Below are 27,855 nucleotides of genomic sequence, written 5' to 3'. Positions count from 1 at the left end.
CCAGCTGCTCTCCGTTCAATAATTCATCCTTTCTCCACTCATATGGATGTGAAATTCTGAGATGCCACTGTTTTTATATTAAAAGTACAGACATAATTAGACCTTCTTACCTTTCTCCTTAAAAAAAATAGCTTAGGACCTGAAACAATACCATCCTTGAGCCAATCATTCCAAAGGAATAGATAAATATTTTTTATGTTTGATATTAACTATCCAGTAATTTGGTATTAGTACACCAGTAATACTCAACACCTTTGAGTATTGTCAAGAGACTCAACACCTTTGTCCATGCTGCATCGCAATCAAATTTAAGAATGTCAATTCGTTATTTAAAAATGTTAATTGTACAAACAATCCAATTACACTCTTATTCGTTATTTAAAAATGGACAATTAACATTTTTAAATAACGAAGAAGAGTGTAATTGGAATGTTTGCAACAGAAACGATAAATGTTTCAGGTGATGGACATCCCATTTACCCAAATGTTATTATTACACATTGCATGCTGTATCAAAATATCTCATGTAACCCATAAATATATACACCTATTACATACCCACAAAAAATAAAAGTAGTGATAAAACTGTAAACAAAAATGTCACTTCGCTCAAAACAAAGCTGATTATCACTTTCAATCAAGGTTCGCATCTGGAAGGTCGAGAACAGCACGTCAGAGTTCTCTTGGAAAAGCTCTAGGAATCCTGGGCGTCCATCGAGTTGAAGGAACATAGGATGAACCCATGGAAGGCTTCCTCAGATCTGAGGAGGGAGCCTGCCCCAAGAGCCCGTGGACCTAATGAAAACAGGTAGTAGGGGACCCTCTACAGAACTCTTCTCAGTTATTTAATTAGAGGTCCCGATTTTGAAAGATACAACTGGGATTTCAATACCCTGAGTGATTTAGATACATCGGGAAAAATACGACAGAAAACTAGTTTCTTTACAGCCTTAGAAAAGTAAAACCCGTAATTCCTCACTCCACGAGGGCAGTATTCGAGTACGTGGGTTTCTTTCTCCCCCGACGTTCACCTGAACTTTTAAAATGCTTGCTCTGGTGGTCCACAGCACTTTCGCGCTCACTGGGCGGTACCATATCTCTCAATAGGTTTTATCCAAAACCGCAAGTGCGGGAGACAAAGCTAGGTAGAAGGTTACCAACCCTCCACAACTCCAACCTTTACTAGCTTCCTCGGAGCAGGTGAGGCACCAGCCCCGTGAGAATACACTGAGATCTGGGGCGTAGCTGTGACATGAGGTATTTCTGGCCGAGATCTCACCGGGTAAGCTCCACTCGCGGGTTATCGGCTCCCTCCAAGAAGCATCTTTGACCTCCTCCCATGTAGGCCCTATTCCTACACCAATTCTCTTTCTGGAATCTCTTTGGTACCTTGTTTCATTAATCCCACAACCATATTCCCACCTATTCCCTAATGACAACAAAGTTTTAAGTTATAGGTTACCGCCGTGTCTCCCTAGCAACCGTGCCCACTAATGGTTGCCGGAAGAGGCTATAATCACGTGCTCCCAAGACTTCCGGGTTTCTAACGTGACTTCCGGTTGTCAGAATATCCCCCAGACGCGGCGGCTGCCTAGGGGAAACTGTGTGGTCTTAGGTCGCGGTGGCCCGGGTGGTGGTGGGCTCCGGGCGGGCTCGCGTCATCCTGCCCCCGCTGCAATGCATCCGCGGCGCCCGGACGGATTTGATGGCTTGGGCTACCGGGGCGGTGCCCGGGACGAGCAGGGCTTCGGCGGCGCTTTCCCTGCAAGGTCCTTCAGCACCGGGGCGGACCTGGGCCACTGGGTGACGACTCCCCCAGACATCCCCGGCAGCCGCAACCTGCACTGGGGCGAGAAGAGCCCCCCCTACGGCGTGCCCACCACCTCCACCCCGTACGAAGGCCCCACGGAAGAACCCTTTTCCACTGGCGGCGGCGGCGGTGTGCAGGGGCAGAGCAGTGGTGAGAAGCACGGGGACCGATGCAGTGATGGTGGGTTAGTGGGGCGGCGGCTTGAGGCCTGCAGACCCCGGAAGCGGCGCAGAGGGTCCCGCCTCCTGCTCCTTCTCATCCTATCGCGCGCCACACCCTTTGCCCTCCTTCGTCCTCTGCCCCTGAAGCCGGCCTTCTCCCTCTTCCTCACGCAAACGAATTCTCCTGGATCAATTCCAAAAAAGACATCTGCCTTAGCTATGGGGTACATAGTAGGAATTTTTAGAGGTTTTGGTGTCCCAACTGATGGCCAGAGTTAAAAAGGAGTTTGGATTATTTACTGTTACCTGATTAACTTTGGCAGCTGTATTTTCTCGATTTAATTAATTAATGAATGTGTTTACTCGTAGTTTTGTGTTCTGAAGAGAGAAGCCTTTCAGCATAAGCAAATTTGGGTTCAAACTTGGTTGTGCCACTCGTAATCTGAACAACTTAACTTCTGTGAGCCCTCAGTTTTCTCATCTTTAAGATGTGTAGAAGAATCCAGTATGGGATACATAGGCAAAAAAAAAAAAAAAAAAAAAAAAGTTTCCTTCCTTTTCCTTTTAAACACAGGAGTTTTATCTGCTTTTCAGATCCCCAGTCTAGAAAGTTTCCTTCCTATAATTTTCCCTTCTGCTTTCTTTCTTCTGACCTAAAAACTACATATAAAAGTTAGAAACACCGATACAATTTCAAGATAGGACTTTGGAATCATGACATAATTATTCTCTATGGGATATCAGAAAAGCTGCAACACTGCATAATGTACATATTTTCAACATCCTTTTTTATTCATAAAGAATAATAGCTACTTCTTTCTATTCTCCTGCAATTGTTAGAATAATAGATTAATGGTATTATTTAATATTAAATTTATTGTAGGTATCGGCTTTATTCTCATTTCCTCGACTTTGACTTGGAAATAAATATTTATTCAACTAGGAAGAATAGACTTTAACGAATGCCTAGTGAGTAAATGAGAATGTGAAGAAGGATAGATGACTTACCTAGCTAATTGTCATACAATTAGGTTTTTGACTCTTCGCTGTTTTTTGTTTTTTGCTTTTTTCCCCTTATGTCGTACTAGTCCCAATACTAGTCCAGAAGAATACTGGAAAGGTTTTACAAGTTATAAATCAAATAATTCAAAAATGCATATACCGTTGCTACACAGTTATCTTCTTAGGCAGTAAAGTTTATGTTTTTATCTTTTCATAAGTTATGCTTTGATGGTTACAATGAGGAAGAGTTCCTTGACACAACCAGGGGTTAATTTTGCAGCCGTAAGAGGTGTGTGAATGTTAATTTTGCAACAAACTTAGACACCAAAGAGATTTACACAGTAAACAATAGTAAATCTTCCTAACACCTTCCAGAAAATGTTAGTAGCATTTTCTGTTACTGTTTGGGGATGATCTATACATACAAAAAGAGTAAGGTTGGGCGCGGTGGTTCACACCTGTAATCCCAGCACTTTGGGAGGCCGAGGAGGGCGGATCCCGAGGTCAGGATATCAAGACCATCCTGGCTAACATGGTGAAACCATAAATTAGCCAGATGTGGTGGCGGGCGTCTGTAGTCCCAGCTACTCGGGAGGCTGCGGCAGGAGAATGGCCTGAACCCAGGAGGCGGAGCTTGCAGTGAGCTGAGATCCCACCACTGCATTCCAGCCTGGGCGACAGAGCGAGACTCCGTCTCAAAACAAAACAAAAGGGTAAAATCTAAGGAAAAAGTGCCTTAGGTAGGTAAAAGAAGCTTTCTGTTTAGCTTGTACATTTTTCTAGGGTGAACCGCGTAGTTTCCCAGGAACATGCTTAGGTGGCCTTGTTCTGATTGAAAGGGAATAGTGAGGGCAATTGCTTCATTTGAAAGAGAAGAAAGAATTGTAATTTGTGAATATTGTATTATAGTTAGAATTTAATGTCTGGTTCCCTGGGGTTGTAATAGTTCACCACTATGACTTTGAGTTTAGTCAGGAAGAAAGGCTTTTCTCTTCTGACATATGCATAGGAATGTTTCCAGCTGTGAACTTTTCCAGTAACACAACAGACATACCATCTGTAGTAGCACATACATATCCAGTAACCTACTCCGATTAATTAAACAGCTAGCCTCAAACTATTTAAAACTTGAAGAGATGGGGAAGAAGAGAACTGTATTTACCGATTTTTGTTATCCCTAAGTACCCTTTCAAATTAATAATTTAGAGGTGCTTTACTTGCAGTTATTGGTTTAATAAAGTGCTCTCCATCAGTAACAGTGAATAACTAGTTTTTACAGCATAGAAGGTAAAGTCGTAGGTAAAATATCAGCTGCGGCCAACCATAGAAAATTTTTTATTTGATTGGAATCAGAAGCTGAAAACTGCTAGCCCTTAGGTTCTGTCTGCATATTTGTTTCATTAGGCCCAGAGAGTGTTTTAACAATTTCTGAAATAGTTGTCCAGGACTTCAAAATTGGAAGCTTTTCTATAAAATGAGAATATCTTTTTTTGAAAAAATTACAGCTTCAAAACCCTGGGCCCACACTCTCATGTGGCAACAATGAATTGGAGTTAAAGAGTAATTGTGCTTTAAAGGCTGTACACCTTGCAATTTGCCACAAACCCCAGCAGAGTCCTTCATTCATTTAAATTATTTCCCTGGCCCCATCAGAATTTGACTTTGAAGTTTAAATGAACAGCAGGTTAATAAAATAAATTTTTAAAAATTGTTTTTAGACTAAACCTAAATATTGGTTATCAGTAATCTTATTTTTTTATTTCTTTTTTTTTTTTTTACTTTAGAACAGCTGAATAGATTTGCTGGATTTGGTATTGGACTTGCAAGGTAATGTTTTATCTAAAGACGTTTAAAGCTTTTATTTATTTAATTTAGAGTTTTTCTTTAATTTATAATATTAAATGATTATTATTGCTTCCTTTAGGTTTCTTTGAAGCAGCAGCTTAAATTTTAAATAATATTTTGCAGAAAAAAAAGCATGATCATTATTTAAAACATATAATTTGATAGTTTTTCCAGTAAGGATAGACTAGTCATCCAATTTTATAAACACAAAGTAATTTTGTAATGAGTATTGTAATTGTTTTCATGGGTCTGTCCAAAGAATAAAATGAAGTGTAATCTTATCTCTCTCCCATCAAAAAAAGTAATTTAGAATGGGGTTCATGAAGATCAAATGACTCTGCTGACAGGAACTTTGTTCATAGGACATTTTCTGAAAGAAATAAAAATTACATGGCATTTAATGATGCCATGTAATTGACATGGCATTTCCCACGTCAGACATATAGAGATCTAGTTTAATTTTATACTGTAGATATTAATATTATGTATTGTTTCCCTTACTTACCTGTTTGCAGATCTGGTTTTCATTCTTTTCATGGGTCTATCCAAAGAATAAAATGAAATGTAATCTGTCTCTCTCCCATCAAAAAAGTAATTGTGCATGGAGGCTTCTCTCTAAACATTCTAATGCTTATAAGATATTTAGCAGCATAGCATCTAGATTGTGTTCATAATCAGCGTTTGGTGATAGCATTACTTTATTTTTTTTTAATATCTAACGATCATTTTAAGAAAAGCCTTTAGTCTTGATTATTGTGATCCTTAGTGAAAACCATTTTCAAAAATATTGGAATTGCACAAAGCTTACATTTCATGCCATAATGATCACTATCATTTTAAACATTTTAACCAGGAAAAATACCTTATTTGCATTATTGAATTATTGAACCCGAGGGTGTTAATGTCAGTATAAATAAAATCTGTGTTTTCCATTCTGCTGGAGTTGTTTTTTGCTTCAATATTTATACTTAAAGCTTTGATTCATTTGATAGACTAATATTACATATAAATATGTGTGTACATGTATTTATATGTCACTCTGAGACCTGAAATCCACAGCTGTAATTGTTTTGTGGGGCACATTCTCAAATCAGAAATTTGATACATAAATATTAGTCAATTAACATGGTCATTAAGAATCTTATAATTTAAGGTTTATACTTAAATTTATACTTAAACCTTATAATTGAAGTGCATCAAAACCAACATTTTTAGAATGGGGTTCATGAAGATCAAATGGCTCTGCTAATAGGAATGTTGTTCATTGGATATTTTCTGAATGAAATAATTTGCAGCATTAAATGCCATTTAACTGATGTGTCATTTCCCACATTAAACAAACAGAGATCTAGTTTCATCTTACACTACAGACATTACTATTATGTATTATGTATTGTTTCCCTTATTTACTAGTATGCAGATCTGGTTTTCATTCATTTCATATTGAATTTTGTTATAGGTAGAATCATTTGCAAACATTTCTAGACATTTTTAAAGATCTGTTTAATTTTTTTAAGAATGGAAAACAAAGTAATGCATGATTCTTCAGGCAAGAATAATTTCAGAAAGATACATGTTGTAAATTTAATTTGTCTCTATGTAGACATACATATATATAAATTATTTTTATATAGTCTCTTTACAGAAAATGTATTGGCACATCCTTGCATTGTTCTACGCCGCCAATGTCAGGTAAATGTCATTTCTTTGATCTTTTGAAGCAATACTTCTGACCCTAATATGAAGGGCAGAACTTACATAAATGACAAGAAACCAGGTAATTGTTACTTCATGTGAAATGTTCCGAACTTTTTGGTCTCAAAACCTCTTTAAAGTCTTAAAAAAATATTGAGGATCCTAAATAACTTTGGTTTATTTTGGTCATATCTGCTGATATTTACCATTTCAGAAATTAAAATTGGGAAAATTTCAATGTATCTATATAATTCATTAAAATAATACATCTATTAGTAAGATAATATATTTTTATGAAAGTATTTTGCATTTTTGCAAATATTTTTAACACCTGACATAATAGGAGAGAGCCAGTTTCTCTCATATGCTTCTGCAGTCAATCTGTTGCATCACGTGGTTTTTGAAAGAAGCAAGGAAGTTTAGTCTTGTACACATGTGTAGTTGAAAGCAGGAGAGGAGTATATTATATTCTTTTGAGATAATTGTGGGTATTCTTTGCAATTGCACCAAAACTCACTGTGTGGTAGTTTCTTAAAGGTTATTTGCAATGTGAAATCAGAAATCATTTTAGTGAACTTTTTACACTTTGTTACATTAAAAAATCTATTTAATTATACTGCATCTTGAATAGATATTTTTACTTATGCATGATTCTGTATAATTGTGCATAAGTTATTTGAAAAATATTGACCAAATGAGTTATATAGATCTTCCTGATGTTAAGACATTTGATTATAAAATATCAAAAAATCATCTTCATTAAAAATACTACTGATCTCACTAGAAAAGTCTTTAAGTATTGTCGGCTCTTGACGATGGATATAGATTTTCCAAAATTCTGAGTTTTACTTGAAAATTCAAACTTATCATTGACAATAAATACTGTTAGTTATTTTTGTTTTAATCAACAATCTCACTTTGTTTATTTTTTAAAATATGTCTGTCCTAAGGGTGAATAGGTATAGTCTGTCAATGAGTTTTTCTAAGTAAAAATGATGTTCCATGAAAAAAGTGGCTAGTTCAGCTTGCAATTCTATCATACAAGTGCTTTCCTCATGACAGCAATCTTACTTCCTTATGTAACACACAAAATATTAATTAGAAAGAGGATGTGTACTCAAAGGTCAAGGATTCATAAAATTAACATTTTGTTACTTCATCATCAAGGATATCCCTATATGAAGGTTGCTTTTTTCTCCCTATGGGTAAATGAGGTGAAAAATACTATAAGTACGAAAATACAGTTTGATGGTGCTGCCTCAATTTGTGCTAATGAGCTGGGAGTTTTACCTACCATTGCTTTTGTACCATTAGTGAACATAGCAAGACAGTGAGAAAAGCAAATGATATCTTAGTAATCATTAGGAAAATAATTTTGAACTTGTCAAGCCACTGAAAGGGTAATGGGACTCTCAGGAGTCAGTGGACCCCACTTGCAAACTCTGTTATAACCCACTTTTTGTTTGTTTGTTTGAGACAGAGTCTCGCTTTGTTGCCCAGGTAGGAGTGCAGTGGCGCGATCTCAGCTCACTGCAACCTCCGCCTCCCGGGTTCACGCCATTCTCCTGCCTCAGCCTCCCAAGTAGCTGGATCTACAGGCGCCCGCCACCACGCCCAGCTAATTTTTTCTATTTTTTTAGGAGAGACGGGGTTTCACCGTGTTAGCCAGGATGGTCTCGATCTCCTGACCCCATGATCCGCCTGCCTCAGCCTCCCAAAGTGCTGGGGTTACAGGCGTGAGCCACCGTGCCCGGCCTGTTATAACCCACTTTCTTTGTAAAGTAATGCTTCCTGTATTTGTTTGCTGTTAGAGTTCAAAACAGTATAAATCATTATAAATTAATCTGTTCATGCTTAGCACTGAAAAGTGTGTATACAGAAATACCATTAAAATAGCATTGACTGTGTGTGCCACAGAACAGTGTATTCCCGATATATATTTACATTGTAGTAATATTAACATGGAGATCCAATGGACACGTTATATATAAGTAACAAGTACATTATTTTTAAATGTTTTATGAAATAATACCATTAGAATGTAATACATTCTAATATTTTATTATTTCACATAATAAATATTGTTTTGACACTCCCCCAATTGATTTCATATACCAGTCAGTTACCACATATAGTTTGAAAAATGCTTGCCTAAAATGAACATGAGTTGGGAGATGTAATTCAATTCTTTAAGGCAATACAAATATCAAATAAGACCCTCTTTATTATATAAGCTACAGTACTGTGTGTATTATGCATTGGTCTTCAGATTGTATTTATATAACCGTACATACTGTACTTTTAATAGGTTATTTAAAGCACTTTTAAGAGTAATTTTGCTCATGTGTAATTTATGTTGACTTTGGAATTAACTTTTGTTTATACTGCAATTCTACCATATATCTTTCATGGCTCTGTTATTTCTTGACAAAACATTAACAGAAAAAAATCATGAAATATCTTTTTTACAGGTTAATTACCATGCCCAGCATTACCACCTCACTCCGTTTACAGTCATCAATATTATGTACAGTTTCAACAAAACTCAGGTGAGAATTTTGTCTATGGATTCTATTAAAGGTTTATATAAGTGTCATTTGGGCTTAGTAATCATTAAAGCAATAATAATTACTTTCAATTTGGTCAATAAAACATCTTAACTGTTGTAGTAAAACTAAAGTAGCACAACAATATGTTTTTGAATCTTTCAAAATTTAATTTAGCAAAAGTACAAATTAATTCATTTAGCAAAACCACAAAGAGCTGTGTTAAGATGATGTCTCTGCTATCAAGAGGCTCCTATTTATTCATGGAGACAAGATCTTAAACAGAAGATTGTGCCGCAGTAAGATAAAGGTAATATTAGAAGTACAGAATGCTGTCAGAATACAAAAGAGAAGTATTTTATCAAAACTGGGCTTGGGCTCAGTGTATGCCTGGGAAAAACTTTGGGAAAAGAAAGGCCCGAATTGTGTGCTTCTTGTTGAGAAGGCTAACTTTTCATGATGAAGATAGAGAAAAGGTTTTTAAAGTAATGTGTGAAGGCCGAAGACAAAGAGAGATCATAATGTTTGAGAATGGATTTAATAGAGTACAATGGGAGCTTGAAGTGGGGGTTGAAGAGTAACAGAAAGATGAAAAAGTAGCCAGAGAAGTAAGCAGGATCCAGATTCTAAAGCACCTTCTAAGAACTGCACACTAGATCTTAAAAGCTACAGGAGTACTGTTGAAGGTGTTTTAGCCATGACCAAAGTATCTCGAAGAGCTTTGGATTGTTTGGCAATATCTATCAAAATTTAAAATGTATGTGTTCTTTGACTTACTAATTTCACTTCCAGGAATTTGTCCCACATAGATGTGCACATATATATGCAAAAATATATATACAAGGATGTCCTATGACATTGCCTATAATAGACTGGAAATGATTAAATGTCCATCACTAGGGTACCAGTGAAATAATTATGGTATATTATGGTGAAACACCTTGTAACCTTTAAAAATAAGAGGGTAGCTCTGTGTATACTAATGTAGAATGATCTCCAGATATTTTTTATGTTTCAAGATAACACCACCTGTTAAAAATACACAAAACAAACAGATTTCTATAACACACACAGAGATATACTTGTATATGCATGGATTATCTCGAGGATAAATTGTGAAACTGCCGCTGAGGACTGGGATGAAAAGGAGACAGACTTTCAACTGATACCCTATTGCTTCTTTTTAATGCTATCATGTATATCTATTAATAACATAGATAAATAATAGGGGTATTACTGATAGTATTATGCAAAGGGGCAAAACGAGAGACAGTGAAACTTGTAGTCAAATTGATATAAAGTTATAGTGTTAAGTATGGAGAAGAGCATGGATTTGTAAGATACTAAGGGAGTAGAATTTGTAGAACCTGGGGACTGATTAGATAGGAACAGTGAGAGAAAAATGTTTTCTAGATATATTATTTGGACACAAGGGTGATGAAGCTGCTATCTAGGGAAATAGGAAATACAGCAGAGAAGGAAAGAATTGGTGTGGTATGAGTGAGTATGATTGGGTTAAGTTGTGGATATGTAAGTTTCAAGTTACCTTGTGTCATCCACAGGACAGGACTAGTGGGGAGTTGAATATATAGATATTAGGGACAAATTAGTTAATCATTAGGGCTTTTAATTAATAGGAATGTTCTTCTCGGCCTAAATATAACTTTAAAATGATATAAAATTAATTTAATTATAGTTCTCTACTAATATTTCTATTAGAATAATGTTTTATTGGAAAATATCTACACAATATCAAGTTTTATTAAGATCTTTTCTGTTTCAGATGTAGGTATTAACAGAAATAACCATGAATTTTGTTCATTTTAGGGACCTAGAGCCCTGTGGAAAGGAATGGGAAGTACATTTATTGTCCAGGGAGTCACACTTGGAGCAGAAGGCATAATTAGTGAATTTACACCTTTGCCAAGGTACCTTTTTTAGCATTTCTTCAGTGTTAGTTTCATGTTGTGATTCGTTTTTAGATTCAGGTGGTACATGTGCAGGCTTGTTACATGGGTATATTGTGTGATGCTGAAGTTTGGACTTCTAATGACCTTCTCATCCAACAATCCCCAATTGTGTAAACATCATACCCAATAGGTAGTTTTCAACCCTTGTCCCCATCCCTCCCCTATTATATTGTTTTAAAAGTAAGTAAAAAATGTCTTGAATCTGAAAACTTGTCTGACGTAACTAAAAGAAGAAACAATAAAATTAATTATATCTTATTAAATTAGTATGTGATAAAGAAAATGTGTCTTGGCTTAGTATTATTGAGATGTATCTTTCAGCTTCTACTGCTATGTGCCAGCAACTGCCAGCTGAGGAACAAATGTGGGTATGTGAGCAATTCCCGCTCTTTAAGTATTCAGTTTAGTGAAGGAGACACATGTAAGCAAGAAGAGGTAACATGTCCAATGTCATGGGGTTGGACAGTCTAGATAATAAAAAGAAGTGTCTTATGCTCAGAATATTGGGTATGTATGAAATGGAATATGAGGAAAAGAAGCTGAGGTGCTACATTACAATACAATTGTGCCTTTGTAAGTTTATTCTCTGTGGGGTTGGAATATGTTTCTTTTTTTCAATATATAGATGTTCTGATCAAGATATATTCAAATGGCAGTGTAAAATAAATGGAATAGTATAGACAGATTTATGGAGATCTATTGTAATAATCTAGGCGAGACTGAGAAGGTTCTGAACTGTGGAGCAGAACAGAAAGGGATGAGCTGGCTAGATATTTCTGAAGTATAATTGATGGTCATTGTGTTAGCTTGGTAATTGGAGATAGGAGACAATGAGTTGTCAGTAGTGACTGAGATTTCTAGATTGGAAAATGTTAACCAAGATGGAGAATTCAAGAAGAAGAAAAAGTTGGAGTAGGGAAGAAGATAAAGAATTTATCTTTCAATAAATGAAGTTGGAGATTCTTGCAAGACATCGAGGGAGGGGAACATGTCTAATATTTGGTTGGAACCATGGATCAGAGTTAAAAAAAAAAAAAAATTGAAGCAGAGGCAGAGCTTTGGGTATTGTGGCATAAAAGTAGCAGTTGAAGCTTGGGATAGATGAAATCACCTAAGGAGAAAGTGTAGATTAAATGAATAAAATGGACCAAGGACAGAATCCTAGGCGTGCATGTGTGCCGTGTGTGTGTTGGGCGGGGGTGGAGGGGTAGTTGGGGGAGATAATGAGAGACATTAGAGAGGTCCTCAGAACAAACTGGAAATAGCATAAGATGTAGGACAATCATGTTCTTGAAACCAAAAATGGGAGAATTAGAATTGTAGATACATTTGAGAGAGAGGTAGAGAAATTAGGGAAATTTGCTTTCAGGTGTCTCTTTTCTCTGTGAAGCAGGATACAGGGTTATTTGGTGAAAAAATGAAGCACTGGCGTTGTAGTAGAAAAGCATGAGAGGAATGATACACATTTGGGACAATCACAATGATGGGTAACAAAGGAATCTTACAAAGAGTATATGAAAGGAATGTTAATAGGTAATATTGGAAATTAGAAATTTTTAAGGTGCTATTTGGCATTACCCTGTGATTTTCTATATCAGCACTATATTTTTGTATATCATCCTATTGATAATATTAAAGGCTTTGGAATGGTTTGTTAATCCAAATTTATTGTCTGGCAGGGTGGATTTTTTGGATTGTTAAAGAAGTAAGATAGTTGAAGGCATAGCTACTAGAGTAACACATATGCCCAATGTTGGGATTTAGTCCTTATAGGGAAGGAAATGAAAGCAAGAGAAAATGATATTAAGCTTTTTTCCAATGTGATTTCTTTTGAAGGATCTCATAGTCCTGAAGTTCCTTAAATAAAGCTTTGCTAAAAGGTTTGAAACAAAACAAAGATTAGAAAGGTCAGCAACATTTGGGTAGCTCAGTTTCTTGTTTTATTCTTTAAAACTCTGTATTTCTTTGTTTGGCTAACTATTCACTTTATTGCTTTTATATCACTAGATAAGATCTCAAGTTAGTACTTATAGTCAAATATTCTTGAAATTATCTAACAAACAGTTCTATAAAAAATTAACAAAAATGCAGGAAATTCCATTTGGTAGCGTGAAAAAAATTCAATGCAGTTGTTCCTCGTATCTCTGGGGGATTGATTCCAGCACCCCCAGTGGATACTAAAATCCAGAGATGCTGAAGTCCCTTTTATAAAATGGTGTTGTATTTGCATACAACCTCTGCACAACCTCCTGTATACTTTAAATCATTTCTTGATTCCCTATAATACCAAATACAATGTAAATGCTATGTAAATAGTTGTTGTGTATTGTTTAGGGAATAATGACAAGAAAAAAAAAACTCGGTACACATTCAGTACAGATGCAACTATCTCTTTTATAAATAAATATTTTAAATCCACAGTTGCCCAAATCCATGTATGTGGAACCCATGGGTATGGAGGGTTGACTATATTTGCAACCGGAACACTATTGGTTCAGGTCCTGGCTATTTCACTTTTTATTTCTGGGACCTTAGGCAAGTAATGTTGCCTCTGTAAAGCAGAGATTAAGGAATAACGTTAATTTCAGGTTACAGGGAAGACAAAAATAGGAATGGGAAGGCATAGGACTTTATAAAATTTTATCATCTAACTTTCTTAGTAGACAGACATGTCAACTGAGTGGGAATATATTTTCATCATTTTGAATCTTTCTAAAGAAGACAAAATAGTAACCTCTATTGCATTTTTCTACTTGGATAATTTTGGTGATAAGCCCCAATCATTAATTCATTCATTTACTTAGCTAACATTTCCTGAGTACTTACTATGTGCCAGGTTCTAAGCTAAAAACCGGTTTACAATGAGGAAAGGAAACAAAAGGTAACTGTTGCCAGGAAGCTCAGAATCTAACAAAAGTACATTCACTAAGAACAATAATTCCATTAATGAATAATTGCAAATTGAAATTTGTTTTCTGAAAGAAAAGAATATAGTTCCATGAAAGTATTAAAGGGCTAGAAAGTGTCCCTAGTAACATGACACTTAAAGTAGATCAGAGTGGTAATTAGGAGGTACATACCAATTTGTATAAAAATGCTGTTGCAGTGGGGAGCATAGAGAATTCAGGTGTAACTGAGAGAAGGCTCAACATGGCTGGAGCTCTGGCCAGGGGTAAGGTACAGAGCAGGTGGGAGCCAGAACATGTGTGGCCCTGCAGGCCATTATAAGAATATTGAAGAGGTTCAGTAAGGTCAGTGACATCAGGTTTGTTTTCAAAGGGTCATTGTAACTGTAGATGAAAAGGTTGCATGAGGACTGAAGTGAATAAAAGGAGACATCTTAGTATTCTATTACAATAATAAAGGTGAGAAATGATAGTGGCTAAGATCAGCACGGTATCTTTTGAGATAGAAGTAAGTGGATAGTTTTGAAATATACTTAGGTCAAATTGAGGGAATTTGGTGATGCTTTAGGAATGGTAGATGAGAGAGAAGGCAGTATCAAGGATGACTTCTTGTATTGGGCTTGTGTAATTAGTTGTCAAATGAAGCTGTTTTTTGAAGTATAGTGTGAATATCTTTTAAAAAATTATTTATTCTTCTTTGGGCAGATTTGACCTTTCCTATTAATGGGAAGAAGGCAGAGTTGTGGCAAACAAGGTCACTAAACATTAAAAGCAGTTCACAGAAGCTACTACATAAGGAGGATGAGCTGTGAGGTCTCCTAGCCTGGAGTTTTTTAATTGCATAACAATTACTAGGTAGAACAGGGGAGATAGTATAGATATGCCAACATTTAGTTTTTTTACAAAGTTTATGATCAAATCAGAGAGAAAAACAGCAGATCTCTAGTGTTCATTAAATCAGCAAATTTATAATTTCTCAGTAGTATTACTTTTTAACAAATCATTTATTACCCAGGATCATCATGTGTGATCTCTTTATCTACTGCTAAACCCTTCCCAATCCTCTCCCCCAGTTGGAGTGAGTTAAACCATGTGTCATTCTACCCCACAGTACCCTTTACTTAATTTACATGTGGCTTTTTTCATACTGTTAACGTGAGGTAGGAGTTCCTGTAACCAAGGCCACCTGTGTGGTTCAGTCTCTCACAAAACCCATTTGGTTGAACTCCAACTTAGTTTTGACTCATCACACATTTGTGGTTATACCATTGTAAACATCTTGTAGTCTTTCTCCAACAGTTCCCTCTGAATTTGCTTATTTTAAACACATGTTATTTTAAACACAATGAAATCTTCCTCAAATTCAGTAGATTTCCTTTCTGATTAACAGTTCCTGAGTAGGGAACACTGAAAGAGTTTAAGTAGAAAAGAAAGATTTTAAGTTAGACTTTAGGACAAGTGCATTTTCAGTGCTTTTATCATATCCACATGGAGTAGGCCCATGATATGGGGCTGGCATATAATGAATTCTTAACTGAAGGTAAATTAATTTTGGAGATTTTGTAGTTCTAACCCTAGAGACGAGGGTCCCTAGGGAAGAAGGATACCCTATGGTGGAAGAAGAGGGCCTGAACCTTAGGAACTCCAACAAGGTTTGGCTGGGTTAAGAAAGGTGATCCTGAAAAGGAGTTAGGAGAGACCAGAAGAAGGCAGGATAAAAACCAACAGAGAATGGGCTAGTGGAGTACAGGGGCAAAGAGTGCTTCAAGGAGAGAAGAACACGAGGCTCTGATGGCTGCTGAAATGTCAGATAAGGTAGAGACTTAAAAACGTCATCAGATTTAATGACATGGAGATTACTGGAGACTTTGGCAAGAGCTGTTTTTGTTCAAAACCAATCTGAAGTGGGTTCAGAGGTGAATGGGAAAGTATGGACATGGAAACAGCAAGTTTAGAACGTTGGCTCTGACTAGGATTGATGAAGAGAAGTAAGTAACTGATGAAGAGAAGTAACTAGGGTAGGTTGGGGAAGTGTTTTTTTTAGGTTTTTTTTTTTTTTTAATGAGGATAGCTATTTGACCATTTGAAAATTAAAGACTGCTAAATTAGAGTTATTTTAGAATTTTATTGCTTTTTGTGTTGATTATGCATAGGAGTATGTATTTTGATCTGTTAAATGAAAAACTAGACTGTTTTGAGAAAAGCAAGGTACTCGAATAAATTTTATTGATTTTTTTTTTTTGCATATTAGCGAGGGCATCTTTTGCTTGAAAATAGTTCATTTAGATATATTTATATGTTTAGTATTTGATAATGAATTATACAAAGGTTTAATGACAAGATTTTACATTTACCCTCAACTGACGCTTTTAAGTATGCTTACTTAAATTTCTAGAGCTGTAATAGTAAATTGTACCCATTTTATAAAGTAGTAGAGAACATACAAGGAAGAGTCCCAAAAACATTTTTTAAATACTTGGTTTTAAATCTCCTTTTCTTTTATCTTAATGATCTTAATAATTAGCAGTAGTCATCAAAGGGGAGGTAATTCAGAATTGACAGTTGTATTTAAAGGGGAGGCAATCCAGTCCTTAATGTTTACGACAATTTTATACTTAAAATTGATGTCATCATAAACTCTGGTAATACTTTCTGAGGCCATGAGTATTAGTTGTGCCAAGATGATTTACAAAGCATGTAACATATTTTGTTTTATAATCATAAAGTAACTTTCCATAAGATGGGAGGCCTAATCTATTTTTTATATTTTTCGACTTAATCATTGAATAATATGATTTCAGCTACATTGTGTTGTTCAGGCCAAATAAATATGCTAATAGTAATTTAATCAGAGTTTGGCCCAGAAGGTGCTCTAAGGTCTGAGAAATCAGGGGTAGTTGTTCTATTGTCTGAAAGTCTCTGATGTACGTACTCCTTTATATGCTGTTGTTTTTCAAATTCAGTCATTTGAAATAGAAAACATTTTTCTAGAGTCCTGTTGTAGCCATGATGGAATGAGTACCAATTCCATCAGAGGAACTGGTGGTAGCAAGTCTTATCTTTATTTTGCACTTCCCTGGTTTTTTTTTTTTTTTCTCTTTTTCTTTTCATTTTTCTCCTATCTCCGCTGCCTTTTTATTTTTTTCTTCTTAGTTACATTTTTCTTTTTTTTCTTTTTCTTTTTTTTTTTTTTACTCTCTGTAATCTTGACTCTTTTGGACTTTTCTCGTGATAGAACTTACTCCCTTTTTTCCCCTTTGGTTCTATTTCATTTCAGCTTGCCTCCCTCCCTCCCTCCCTTCCTTCTTTCTTTCTTTTTTTTTTTTTTTCTTTCTTCCTTTTTTTTTCTTTCTTTTCTTGTTTTCCAAAAGTAACCAAACTAGCAGACAGAATGCACACAATCCTAGACCTTGGTTCCAGACCTGGCGTTTTGCCTGTTTCCTTTGAACATTTCCCTGTGATCTTTTTGACCCTGATTTTTCTCATCAGTAAGACAAGTGTGACAGTATCTCCTCTGCTTATCTTACAAGATTCTTCTTTGTATCAAATAAGATGAGAGGCAGTACAGGCAGAGAGTACAGAGGTGTAGAACACAGTTCCACAGTAACATGTTACTTGGGTTTGGGTAAGTTATTAATCCCCTCTGATCCTATCTCCTCATCTATGAAATGGAGAAGATAGGGTTATTATGAAGATTAGAAATAGTTCATGCAAAGCACTTTGCATAGTAATGGCATTTAGTAGGTGCTCACAAAGATATTAGAATATAATGGTCACAAAATTATGTACTTGTACTAAGTAAAGATCCTTCGGAAATTAGGTACTACATAAATGTAATGTGTCAGCCTGCATTAGAGTTACTTAATTAAAAAAAAAAAAATCCCATTCTTATATACTTTGTAAAGCCTTTTAAAATCCTGTTCTTTGTTTCCATATCTATTCTCTTTCTTTTAACCTATCATCTTAATTTTCTTCACTTTCTCATGTTTACTTTCATAATCAGTTGTGCCTCTTGCTTCTCTGCCAGTCCCTTCTATCAGCACATACGAAAACACCTTGTATTTTTTTTTCTCTTAAACCATCACAGTTGTTTACCCTGTGTTCCAGAAAAGAAAATGTTCACCATTAGAATATATTTCTCCTACAGATTAAAAAAAAGTAGAAGTTGATTACTGTTTTGAAAATTGCACTAATTCCAGATGTTTTAAGTAACATGGCTTTTGTTTTATTTAAGTTTATTTTTATGTTTTAGGGAGGTTTTACATAAATGGAGTCCTAAACAAATAGGAGAACACCTTCTACTGAAATCGTAAGTATCAAAAAATGGCTTTTTTTTTTTGACATTTTCACTAATTTTATAGTATTAGAACTGGAAACAAATCTTATAAATAACTGTAGAGAAGGAAATTAGAGCAGTGAAATGTTTGTGGGACTAGAACTTCAAAGGACAAGTAACAGAGTTTAGGAATAAATCTTGAAATATATATTATCTTTAAAATAAATCTTACCAATTTGAAAGGCTGGAATCACAGACTAATTTTGTGTGTGTATTCTTAGGAAGTTAGCATGGGTCTTCAATATATTTAACCCGGATTTTCAAGGAAAGTATAACTATTTTATTGTTAATCAGAGATACAAATGTATTTGTATGGTGATGAGCAAACCCAAAAAACGTTAGTGACATTGAAATGTAGTCCTAAAGGCACTTAGTGATTTTACAACGGTAACCATTTTTGTAGATTAGAATTTTATTCTTCACTTTTTAATTTTTTTTTGAAGATTGTGAATTGGAAATCCCCCAGCTTGCTGGCTCCCTCAATGGGACATTCCAGCACATTATTACTTAGTGATGTTCCATTCACCTTGAAAACCACTACTTGCCAGGACCTGGCCCATAAGGGTTAGGTAAGTCCCACCTTGATATTATTTTGAATAACTATATTTTGCAGGCTTGCAAAGTTGTAATATTACTCTGTCTAAATATTGGTGATAGAAAACAACTTTGCAAAGCTGTATAATGTTGTTTTTTTAATAATAAAAGGGGACTTCACTCACCATTGAAGACTGGCCTAACTCTGCTGGATGGGAAATCTGGGAATTGATATAAGAGGATAGTAACAGAAAAGTTTACTTGCTCAAATATCATTAAAAAGGCAAACTATGGAATGGATCCCTCATCCTAAATTTTAAGTTTTAGATTTATAGGCTGCATTAGCTATGTGTAGGTAGATGTCCAATCTATTTTCATTGCAGGCTGTCCTTGTTTTGTCATTTGATTTTTTCATTTCTGTTGAATAAAGCATCCTATGTTACAGGTTTCTGAAGTTAGAATTTTTAGGCTATAGGTATTAATAGTTGAAAACATTAAAAAGATTATTCAAGCTTGACTATAAATTATGTTGGCATATTAAAGCAGATATTAAAAAAATGCGTATAAGCACCTTGTTTCAATATACTGATAAATTTGTTTTAATTTCTATAGCCTAACGTATGTGGTGGCAATGCCTTTTTATTCAGCAAGTCTGATTGAAACAGTGCAGGTGAGCTTTTTTTTTTTTACTGTCATTCTTTTTATTTAAGAATAGTTTTTGGACTATTCAGTATATTGTATATATCTAATATTTCAGCAGAAAATTTTAAGACTATGTCTTAAAATGTTTATTTTATAAATATCACAGTTATATCACACATTGCTTGTCTGTATATTTCCATTGCCATCTTAAGTCACACTGCTAGTTTTAATTACTTTTGTCCTTTCCGTAGGCAACTATACTCTTCATTTAGACATCTCAGAACACAGCCTATAACTTGCTCTGAAAACAAAGAATCTATAAACTTTTTAAGGCCCTTACATACAACCCAGATGGTTATGGCTTATCATTGGACAGTAAATTAAAAATTACCTGAGAATAAACATGTTGGATAATCATCCAAACACGAAGCAGGTTGTCCCCACAGGTAGTTTACTGACAGGATTCTTTTTAAATATGCCTTTAAGTAACATTTGATACTATTGGGTGGGGTAAATACTACAAAGCTGAAGCAATTTTCTGCCAGCACTTTAAATTCTGTTTGCTTGTGTTACTATTCCTAACCACATGGTGGCGCTTCAAGTACATTTAATTAAATGTCTTACCCTTCTTCCTACACTTAAAACTGTAAGATGAAGGTAGTTTTTACTTCACCTGTATACAAAATCCCACTATTTTTACACATGTCTTCTATTTCCACATCAGATCCTCTAGCATATTCTTTTCTCTAGTATATGTGAGTGCCCTCTCTGTAGAAACTCCCACTGGATCAGCCTTTGCTCTTCTAATTATTCTTCTCTACCTTGTATCTTTTCTGGCTGTATCATTCATCTTTGATTTATTATTTATTGTTGTTGTTATTATTATTATTATTATTATTATTATTATCATTTCTGTTAGAACTAACTTCAGTTAACTGAAGTTAATGTCTTACGACCCAAATAATACTTTCCCTCCTTCCCCTTGCATTTGGCATTGTGTTAAATAAATGATACAATTTTTGTATGGTACTATAGAATTTACAGAGTTGTCACTTGTATGAGATAGCTTCATTTTAAAGATAAGGGAAAAATGTCAGGAAAGTAATTATTTAAGGAAAAACAACTAAGCAGAATGATTTATTGGGGAAAACAACTTTTAGCTTGAGACAGACCCATTATCACATTTCTCTGCTTAAATTAGACCTGGGACTTTAGACAGATTTCTTACCTTTATAATTTTCTTATCCATAAATTGTGAATAGTATTTTAATAACTGAGGTGTAACATTGAATGAGTTATTTATGTAAGTGCCCGGCTCACTATGTGATAGTGTTTGTTCTGTGTATGTTTTTTTTTTTTAACCCAGTATTTACCTCTTGTTTCCTGCTTCAAGTTCCACCTGCTAACGCCTTTTGATTTCTTTTGTCTGCTTTTCTAGAACTCTTTTTTCTTGAGATTTCTCTCTCTTGAACATCTTTTTTCAATAACCCCTTTGCCATCTCTTCTGTTATATCTTAAAGCTCAATCCTTGACCCTCTGTTTTTTTATCCTATACTCATTATTCTGGAAGAGCTAATTTATTCACAGGAATCACTTTAGTTCTAATCTTATGTGAGTTAAATCTTCAGACTCAACTTATAAAAATAATCTCATCTGTCCCTCTAAAAATTAACTTCCTTTAGAACCTCTTCTCCCTGGCAATATATTAATGATACTATTGTTATCTTCACACTAAAGACTCAAAACTTTAGTTTTTGTTTTAGGAAAGATTTTATTTTTACATTTCTTTCATCCTTCATAATTACCCAGTCATCATGAACTTTGTAGTGATCTATTTCTTCATTAAGAATCCTTGAGGACTAGGTGGGTGGATCATGAGGTCAGGAGTTCGAGACCAGCCTGGCCAACAAAGTGAAATCCCATCTCTACTAAAAATACAAAAATTAGCCGGGCATGGTGGCAGGCGCCTGTTGTCCCAGCTATTTGGGAGGCTGAGGTGGAAGAATAGCTTGAACCCGGGAGGCAGAGGTTTCAGTGAGCTGAAATCACGCCACTGTACTCCAGCCTGGGCGACAGAGTGAGACTCTGTCTTTTCAAAAAAAAAAAAAAAAAAAAAGTCCTTGTACTAGTCCCTGCATTTTAAAAGTCATTTCTGTGTACTCATACAAGATTGTTTTTAAGTTGCAATGCTTATATATCCTTTTACTGATTAGGGATTCATATTGACTCATATTCCCTAAAATAAACTTCAGACTTATTATAATTTTAAATAAAGGTTTTAATTACATCACTTTACCTTTCAGATTATCTTCCTTAACTGCTAAACTTAAAAAAAAAATTATCAAATATTTATTGAGTACTTGCCTGTATCACGTACTGTGATAGACCCTGGGGATGCAACAGCAAACAAAAACAAATTGCTCTGCTCTCATAGCACTTATATTCTTATGGGGAAAGTAGACATAAACAACTAAATATAAGGTATATTTCATGGTGATTAACTGCTAAAGAGAGCAAAAATAAAGAAAGGAAGGCAAATAGGATGTGTAATGGTGGGGGGGGGCAGTTAATATTTTTTTAAGAAGATAAGTAAAGGCCTCACTGAGAAGGTGACATTTGTGTAAAGATCAACATGGATATTTGTGAGAATATTCTAAGGGAAGGCAAGTGCAAACACCCTTACATGGGACTGTGTCATGTGTGTTGTGTCATACATGCTTGAGAAGTAGGAAGGATGCCGATATGGTTGGTGCTAACTAAGCACAAAATAAGCAAATGTTGAGTTTTATTTAGAGGGAAAGCAAGTGCAAAAACTGTTAGGTGGGACTGTGTCATGTGTGTTGTATCTTGCATGCTTGAGAAGTAGAAAGGAAGCTGTTATGGTTGGTGCTAACTAAGCACGGGGAGAATACAGGAGATGAGGCCTGAGTGGTAAGAGAGGACCAGATTATATAGGACGTGGTAAATCATTATAATAACTGGGCTTTTGTTTGGGAAGGAGGGAAAGTCTTTGATAGGTTTGAGCAGAACGGTGGTGTGATCTGACTTACATCTTTATTAGGATCTCTTTGACTGTTGTATTAAAAATAAACCAGCGGGAAGGAGGTCAGGGTCAGAAGTAGGAAGATGGATTAGAAGGCTAGGCAAGCTCATTGTAGTCTCATAGTTTTAAATATCATCTATTTACTAAAGACACCCACATTTATAATACAATGCTTCTCCACTTACAATGGGATTACATCCCAATAAACCTGTCATAAATTTGAAAACATAAGTTGAGATATCGTCGAAACCATCTGTAGGTCCATTGTGTACCTTTTTCCTGTAATTTCTATTTTGAACTCCATTTGGAGTTAATTGACTTAACATTTCTGAACTCTTGATCTTCACCAGATTGCTACTCTGGCAGTTTTTCAACTCAATAAAAGGCAATGCTATTCCCCCCAGTTCCTCTGTACAACCACCTTGGGGTTATCCTTGACCCTTCTCTTGCATACCCCAAATGCAATTCACCAGTAATTCCCATAGACTTTGATTTTAGGACAAAAGCACAATTGAACCACTTTACTTCTGTTGCCACCTTCTAGTCCAAGCCACCATCATCCCTTTACTGGATGATTCCAGTAACTTTTGAACTGGCTTTTCAACTGATCTTGTCCTCCTTTGCACAACAGCCAGTATTCTTTTAAAATATAAATTATGTCATGTCCATCTTCTGCTTAAAATCAACCCGTTATTTCCCATCTGACTAGAAGCCAAAGTCTACAGAGCAGTCTCTAAGGCATGATATAGCCCCTGGCTACCTTATAAATTTCATCTGCTACTCTTCTGCAGTCATTGCTGCAGCCAAAGTGCCTTTTAGCAAGTTCTTTTCTATCTGTCTATACCTCGGTAATCCATATCAAACTTTCTTATTCATATCCCCAAAATTCTACAAAAGCAGACATTGCAGGTGATAATGAGACTAACATTTATTGAGTGACTCCTAAGTGCCAAGCCTTTTTTCATTTAATATTCACAACAACCCTGTGCATGAAAAGTAGATAATGGTCATTTCCATTTTTGTAGAATGGGAAACTCTGCTTAGGAGAAGTTAAGTAATTTGACAATAGTTGCATAGTCAGTAAGTAATGGAGGCAGGATTTAAACATGTTTAAGAACTATAAGCACCATAGTGTCTCCTTAAGCATTACATAGTTATTGCCTTTTCACAAGTTCTAAGAAGTTTCTTGAGATGTATCCACCTACATATCTCCCTAGTCTCCCTACCCCAATAAGATTAACTCCGAACTTCACTGATAGCAGTTTTATGAGATTTTATTTGAAAAAAAATCTGATGCCTAGATAACAGTTAAAGTCTGCAAATCATGGATGTTTCCCTCTTCCGTCACTATGTTAGGATTTAAAAGGAACCTAGAAAGAGTCCTTTTTCTGTGGCAAAATAAGCAAATGTTAAGTTTTACTTATTCATTTTTATTTCAGAGTGAGATAATTCGAGATAATACTGGCATTTTGGAATGTGTTAAAGAAGGAATTGGAAGAGTGATAGGCATGGGAGTGCCTCACAGCAAACGACTTCTTCCGCTTCTTTCCTTGATCTTCCCTACGGTGCTTCATGGAGTTCTTCATTACATCATCAGCTCAGTTATTCAGAAATTTGTCCTACTAATTCTAAAGAGAAAGACTTACAATAGCCACCTAGCTGAGAGCACTAGCCCTGTGCAGAGTATGTTGGATGCTTATTTTCCAGAACTTATTGCTAACTTTGCTGCCAGTCTTTGTTCTGACGTTATACTTTACCCATTGGAAACAGTTTTGCACCGCCTTCACATTCAAGGAACACGCACAATAATTGACAATACAGACCTTGGCTATGAAGTGCTTCCAATTAATACACAGTATGAGGGAATGAGAGACTGTATCAATACCATAAGGCAGGAGGAAGGAGTGTTTGGTTTTTATAAAGGGTTTGGTGCTGTTATAATACAGTACACACTGCATGCAGCTGTTTTACAGATTACCAAAATTATTTACTCTACACTTCTTCAAAATAACATTTGAGATTTAGGTTCCCTCACTGAGTAGTCTGGAAGATATAATCTGGATAATTTGCTATAAAGTTATGAGGGATAAAAGTGAAATACTGGGGAAGAAAATGGATTGGAAAGTAAAATTGGTACAAAAGCCCATGCTGATTATCTTGACTTTGTTTTTTAAGGCATAGGTACATATTTTGGATCAAAACTCTTCCAAATCTGAAAACTCAATAAAAATAACACTTATTAAATTCTAGTTAGTGTAGCACTCATGGTGAAGTAAACATGATCCTAGGCAGAAGCAAAATTTTATTACAAAATCTAAAAACTTTATAGAGTTGAATCTATTTCATCTGACTTAAATATTCATTAAATGTTTATTTTACCTTCTAGATTGATGTTGGTATAGTATCCTTAATACAGTGTAGTGTGTTAATGTCCTTAATACAATCGGGAGATTTTTACCTTTAAGCAAATAAATGACATCATTATTGAAAAAGACTTAAGGGATGATTAGATTTGGCAATCTGTAAGCAGGAGTAAAAAGGTTTTAAATTGCATTGTCCCTATATAACTATCTTAATGGCTATATATATTGATTTTATAAAGCCATTTATGTAGACACATGTAACTTGGAATTTCCTTCATCCCTACACGTTTTCTACACTTACATCACCTTATTGCATAAAACGAAGTCATGCACTTTCTACTTGAACATCAAAATATCAAAAGCCAAGGTACCCAAAAGATGCAAGTCAGAGACAACATCCTTGTCCATATCCAAACCCAGTGTTTCAGTGCTAGCAACTTAATTTATCATACATTTATAGAGTTTGGTTTGCTTTGCTACTTGTGTGAATCATCGGACTGTTTTTAGAGCCACTCTTAAGAGAGAATATAAAAAATCATGACAATTACTACTGTTTCCAAATTTACAAATTGTGTACTTAAGTGAACCTCATTTACCTTTTATGTCTGAATGGCTTGTCTGAGAGGAAACAAAATTAAAATTCATCTGGGAATTTGTGCCTCTTGTCTACTATATAGTCATCACTAGATAATGCCTTCCGTTTTTATTTTCTTTCAGTTTTTGCTTTAAATTTTGTTTTCCAAAATAGATGTACATGGAGGGAAAAGCAATTATTCTTATCACCTTTTATTTAAACTTCTTTAGATGAATACTGAAGAAAAATCCAAAGCTTAAAGGAAATATGCCCTTGTGTTTTATGGGTGGGGAAAAAGTACATTTCAACATATAATAAGCAAAAAAAAAATTCATCAGTTTAATAAAAACATTTTGTCTGTTCCTAAATGTAATTTGGTGGGTTAAGCACTTTGTATAGTAAAATGACATGTGTTTGCTGTATCATTAGACATTTTAAAGTTTTATTTCTTCACATGAATAATCACAGTTGTATCACGAACCATTTAGCTCTCTGAACACAGTGACTTTGCATTGATATTGTCCAACCAAGAATGCATAGTAACTGAAATTGTACTTGCTAAATGTCACAGAAATGGTTACTTTTTGCAAATAGTAGTGTTGGAACAAAAAAGTGATATGCAAAAAGTGTAAAAACAGTAATAAGTAGCAAATCTCCCCTATGTGTGTGTGTGTGGTTACTGAAACACCTACATTTTCTATTTTTAAATTCACCAAGAGGGGGTAAATAAACACCACTGATCACATTTTATATTTTATGGTGAATATTTTAGATTAAGGTTTACTTTGTCAAACCAATAGCATTTAAATTGCTTTCAATTAAGATAGTTTCAGATAAGAGTAAACCAGAAAATTTCAAGTTTAAAAAATTTCTAGAAAAGAATCTGAATAGAATCAAGTATTTACTAACGAAAATCCATAGGATGCTTTATTTAGCTAAAAATTAAATATTTCAGGATATTTGTTGGAAGTTAGCTGAAAATAGTTACATAAATTCATTTTATTGTGGAATAATTATCAGACCGATAGGCTGAACCACACACAAGTAAGGTTGATCTTATTTTCCTTTTTGGAGAAAGGGAATACAAATTAACATTAAAATTGAAACATAGGAAGTAAAATATGAGTAATTTTTTACTACCATTCCAAATTAGTTGAAACAAAATCTTGAATGGTCAAGCACTTAAATTTAAGCTAGCCAAATATGTTGCACTGAATTTTGAAAAGAGTGAGTGAGATAACCATAAGATACACTCTTTCCCTTTTTAAAATTGTTATTTTTCTTTAACGTAGGTGCCAAATCAAATATCCATGGGCTACACTTCTTAAGATAATAACAGCTCAAAATAGTATTTTTTTAATTCAATAGAACTAAGAGCATTATGAAAAAGATTCTATTAAATATTCCACAGGCCCATTGGTCCTCTTATATAAGCCAGATTTTGGCCACTGAGCTTGTGATACACTTGCCTTACATTGTAGGGTTTCTTAATTTGAGTCAAGTATACTGAAAGCAATTAAAAACTGGTAAATATTAATTTACTATGTAAAGTGAACTTATGAATTAACTGACTAAATACATGTGTGTAGACCTTCCTGAAATGCCATTCTCAATTTTATTTTGTGGGCTCTTAAAAAAATTATCTGGGTTAATAAGGTTATCTATTAAAGCCTCCAAAATCTCAGCACGAGATGTTATAAATATGAAATAGTAGAAACAAGTAACTTGAAAGTGGGTATTTGATACCTTAGCTGGTGTTTTCAGAAACATACAGAACTGGAGAGGTGAGAACTTGCTTACTTTGGCAGATGTACCTGACTACTCACAACTGTCTTTTTAGCAGCAGCTTTGTTAAAACTGCACAAAGCATTCACTTCATTGAGTACAAATGCTGTAGTATTTCTACCTAAGTGTTAGTATATCCGTTCATGAAATGAAAAAAAAAATGATGCTTTATATTTGTTGTATCAACTGAGGTTGTGGAGGATGTTTGTCCACTGATATTTTGAAACAGAAAAGACTACTTTGTCAGCTTCTAATAAGGTAGCCAGGTTTGAATTATTTTCAAAATTTATATAAGCAAATAAAATCTGTTGGTAACAATTCACATTGCACTAGAATTTGAATGATACCATTGTTGGCATTTCTGTTTCTCTTTCGAGTAGTTGTAAATAATCTCTTTTTCTCATATAAACTGAATGTGTAATGTCTTACTCTTCAGTCATTTAGTATCAGTGATAATGGTACCAAGTTGTATAGCAGAGTAACAAAATCATGATTTGACAATTAAATTTACATATTGCCTCACCTAGAGATGTTTTGTCTGTACAACTTTTTCTTTTTTTTAAGTTTGTCTTACTGTTACTTTAAATGTTTTGGGTAAATTGTGTAATATGAAAAGTTCAATAAAATGTTGAAATAAAACCAA

The 27,855-nt window shown here is 34.9% G+C and overlaps 2 protein-coding genes across 8 annotated transcripts in view; one reads left to right on the top strand and one right to left on the bottom strand.

Annotated features, from left to right (window-relative positions):
- Positions 1-1,559, bottom strand: part of LOC105471108 (transmembrane protein 232) — a 306,948-nt gene extending 305,389 nt beyond the window's left edge. For 5 of the 6 annotated variants that reach the window (XM_071098622.1, XM_071098621.1, XM_071098624.1 and 2 more), the window contains exon 1: positions 559-800. The gene's annotated coding sequence lies outside the window, so the exon portion shown is untranslated. Of the gene's footprint in view, positions 1-558; positions 801-1,279 lie in introns of those variants that run through there. The other variant, XM_071098619.1, reaches the window with a different exon arrangement.
- Positions 687-27,855, top strand: LOC105471113 (solute carrier family 25 member 46). 2 transcript variants are annotated; one of them, XM_011723480.3, is made up of 8 exons: positions 687-808; positions 4,758-4,800; positions 6,453-6,510; positions 8,985-9,062; positions 10,887-10,987; positions 18,188-18,244; positions 19,418-19,475; positions 23,930-27,855. In XM_011723480.3, the coding sequence occupies exons 1-8, from the start codon at positions 799-801 to the stop codon at positions 24,506-24,508; spliced, it is 984 nt and encodes a 327-aa protein (XP_011721782.2). In that variant the 5' UTR covers positions 687-798; the 3' UTR covers positions 24,509-27,855. The 2 variants fall into 2 exon arrangements, with proteins under 2 accessions (XP_011721782.2, XP_011721781.1); XM_011723479.3 differs by lacking the exon at positions 687-808 and adding an exon at positions 1,560-1,960.

This window comes from Macaca nemestrina, chromosome 6, assembly GCF_043159975.1.
Source record: "Macaca nemestrina isolate mMacNem1 chromosome 6, mMacNem.hap1, whole genome shotgun sequence".
In the NCBI taxonomy this organism is placed as follows: domain Eukaryota; kingdom Metazoa; phylum Chordata; class Mammalia; order Primates; family Cercopithecidae; genus Macaca; species Macaca nemestrina.
The sequence above is the reverse complement of the archived record's forward strand: the minus strand, read 5'-3'. Positions and strand labels throughout refer to the sequence as shown.

Coding starts and splice junctions, on each gene's coding strand:
- LOC105471113 (XM_011723479.3), top strand. CDS start 1,678: ATGCATCCGCGGCGCCCGGACGGATTTGATGGCTTGGGCTACCGGGGC. Junction 1,961..4,757: donor TGTGCAGGGGCAGAGCAGTG/GTGAGAAGCACG, acceptor TTTTTACTTTAG/AACAGCTGAATAGATTTGCT. Junction 18,245..19,417: donor GAACACCTTCTACTGAAATC/GTAAGTATCAAA, acceptor TAATTTCTATAG/CCTAACGTATGTGGTGGCAA.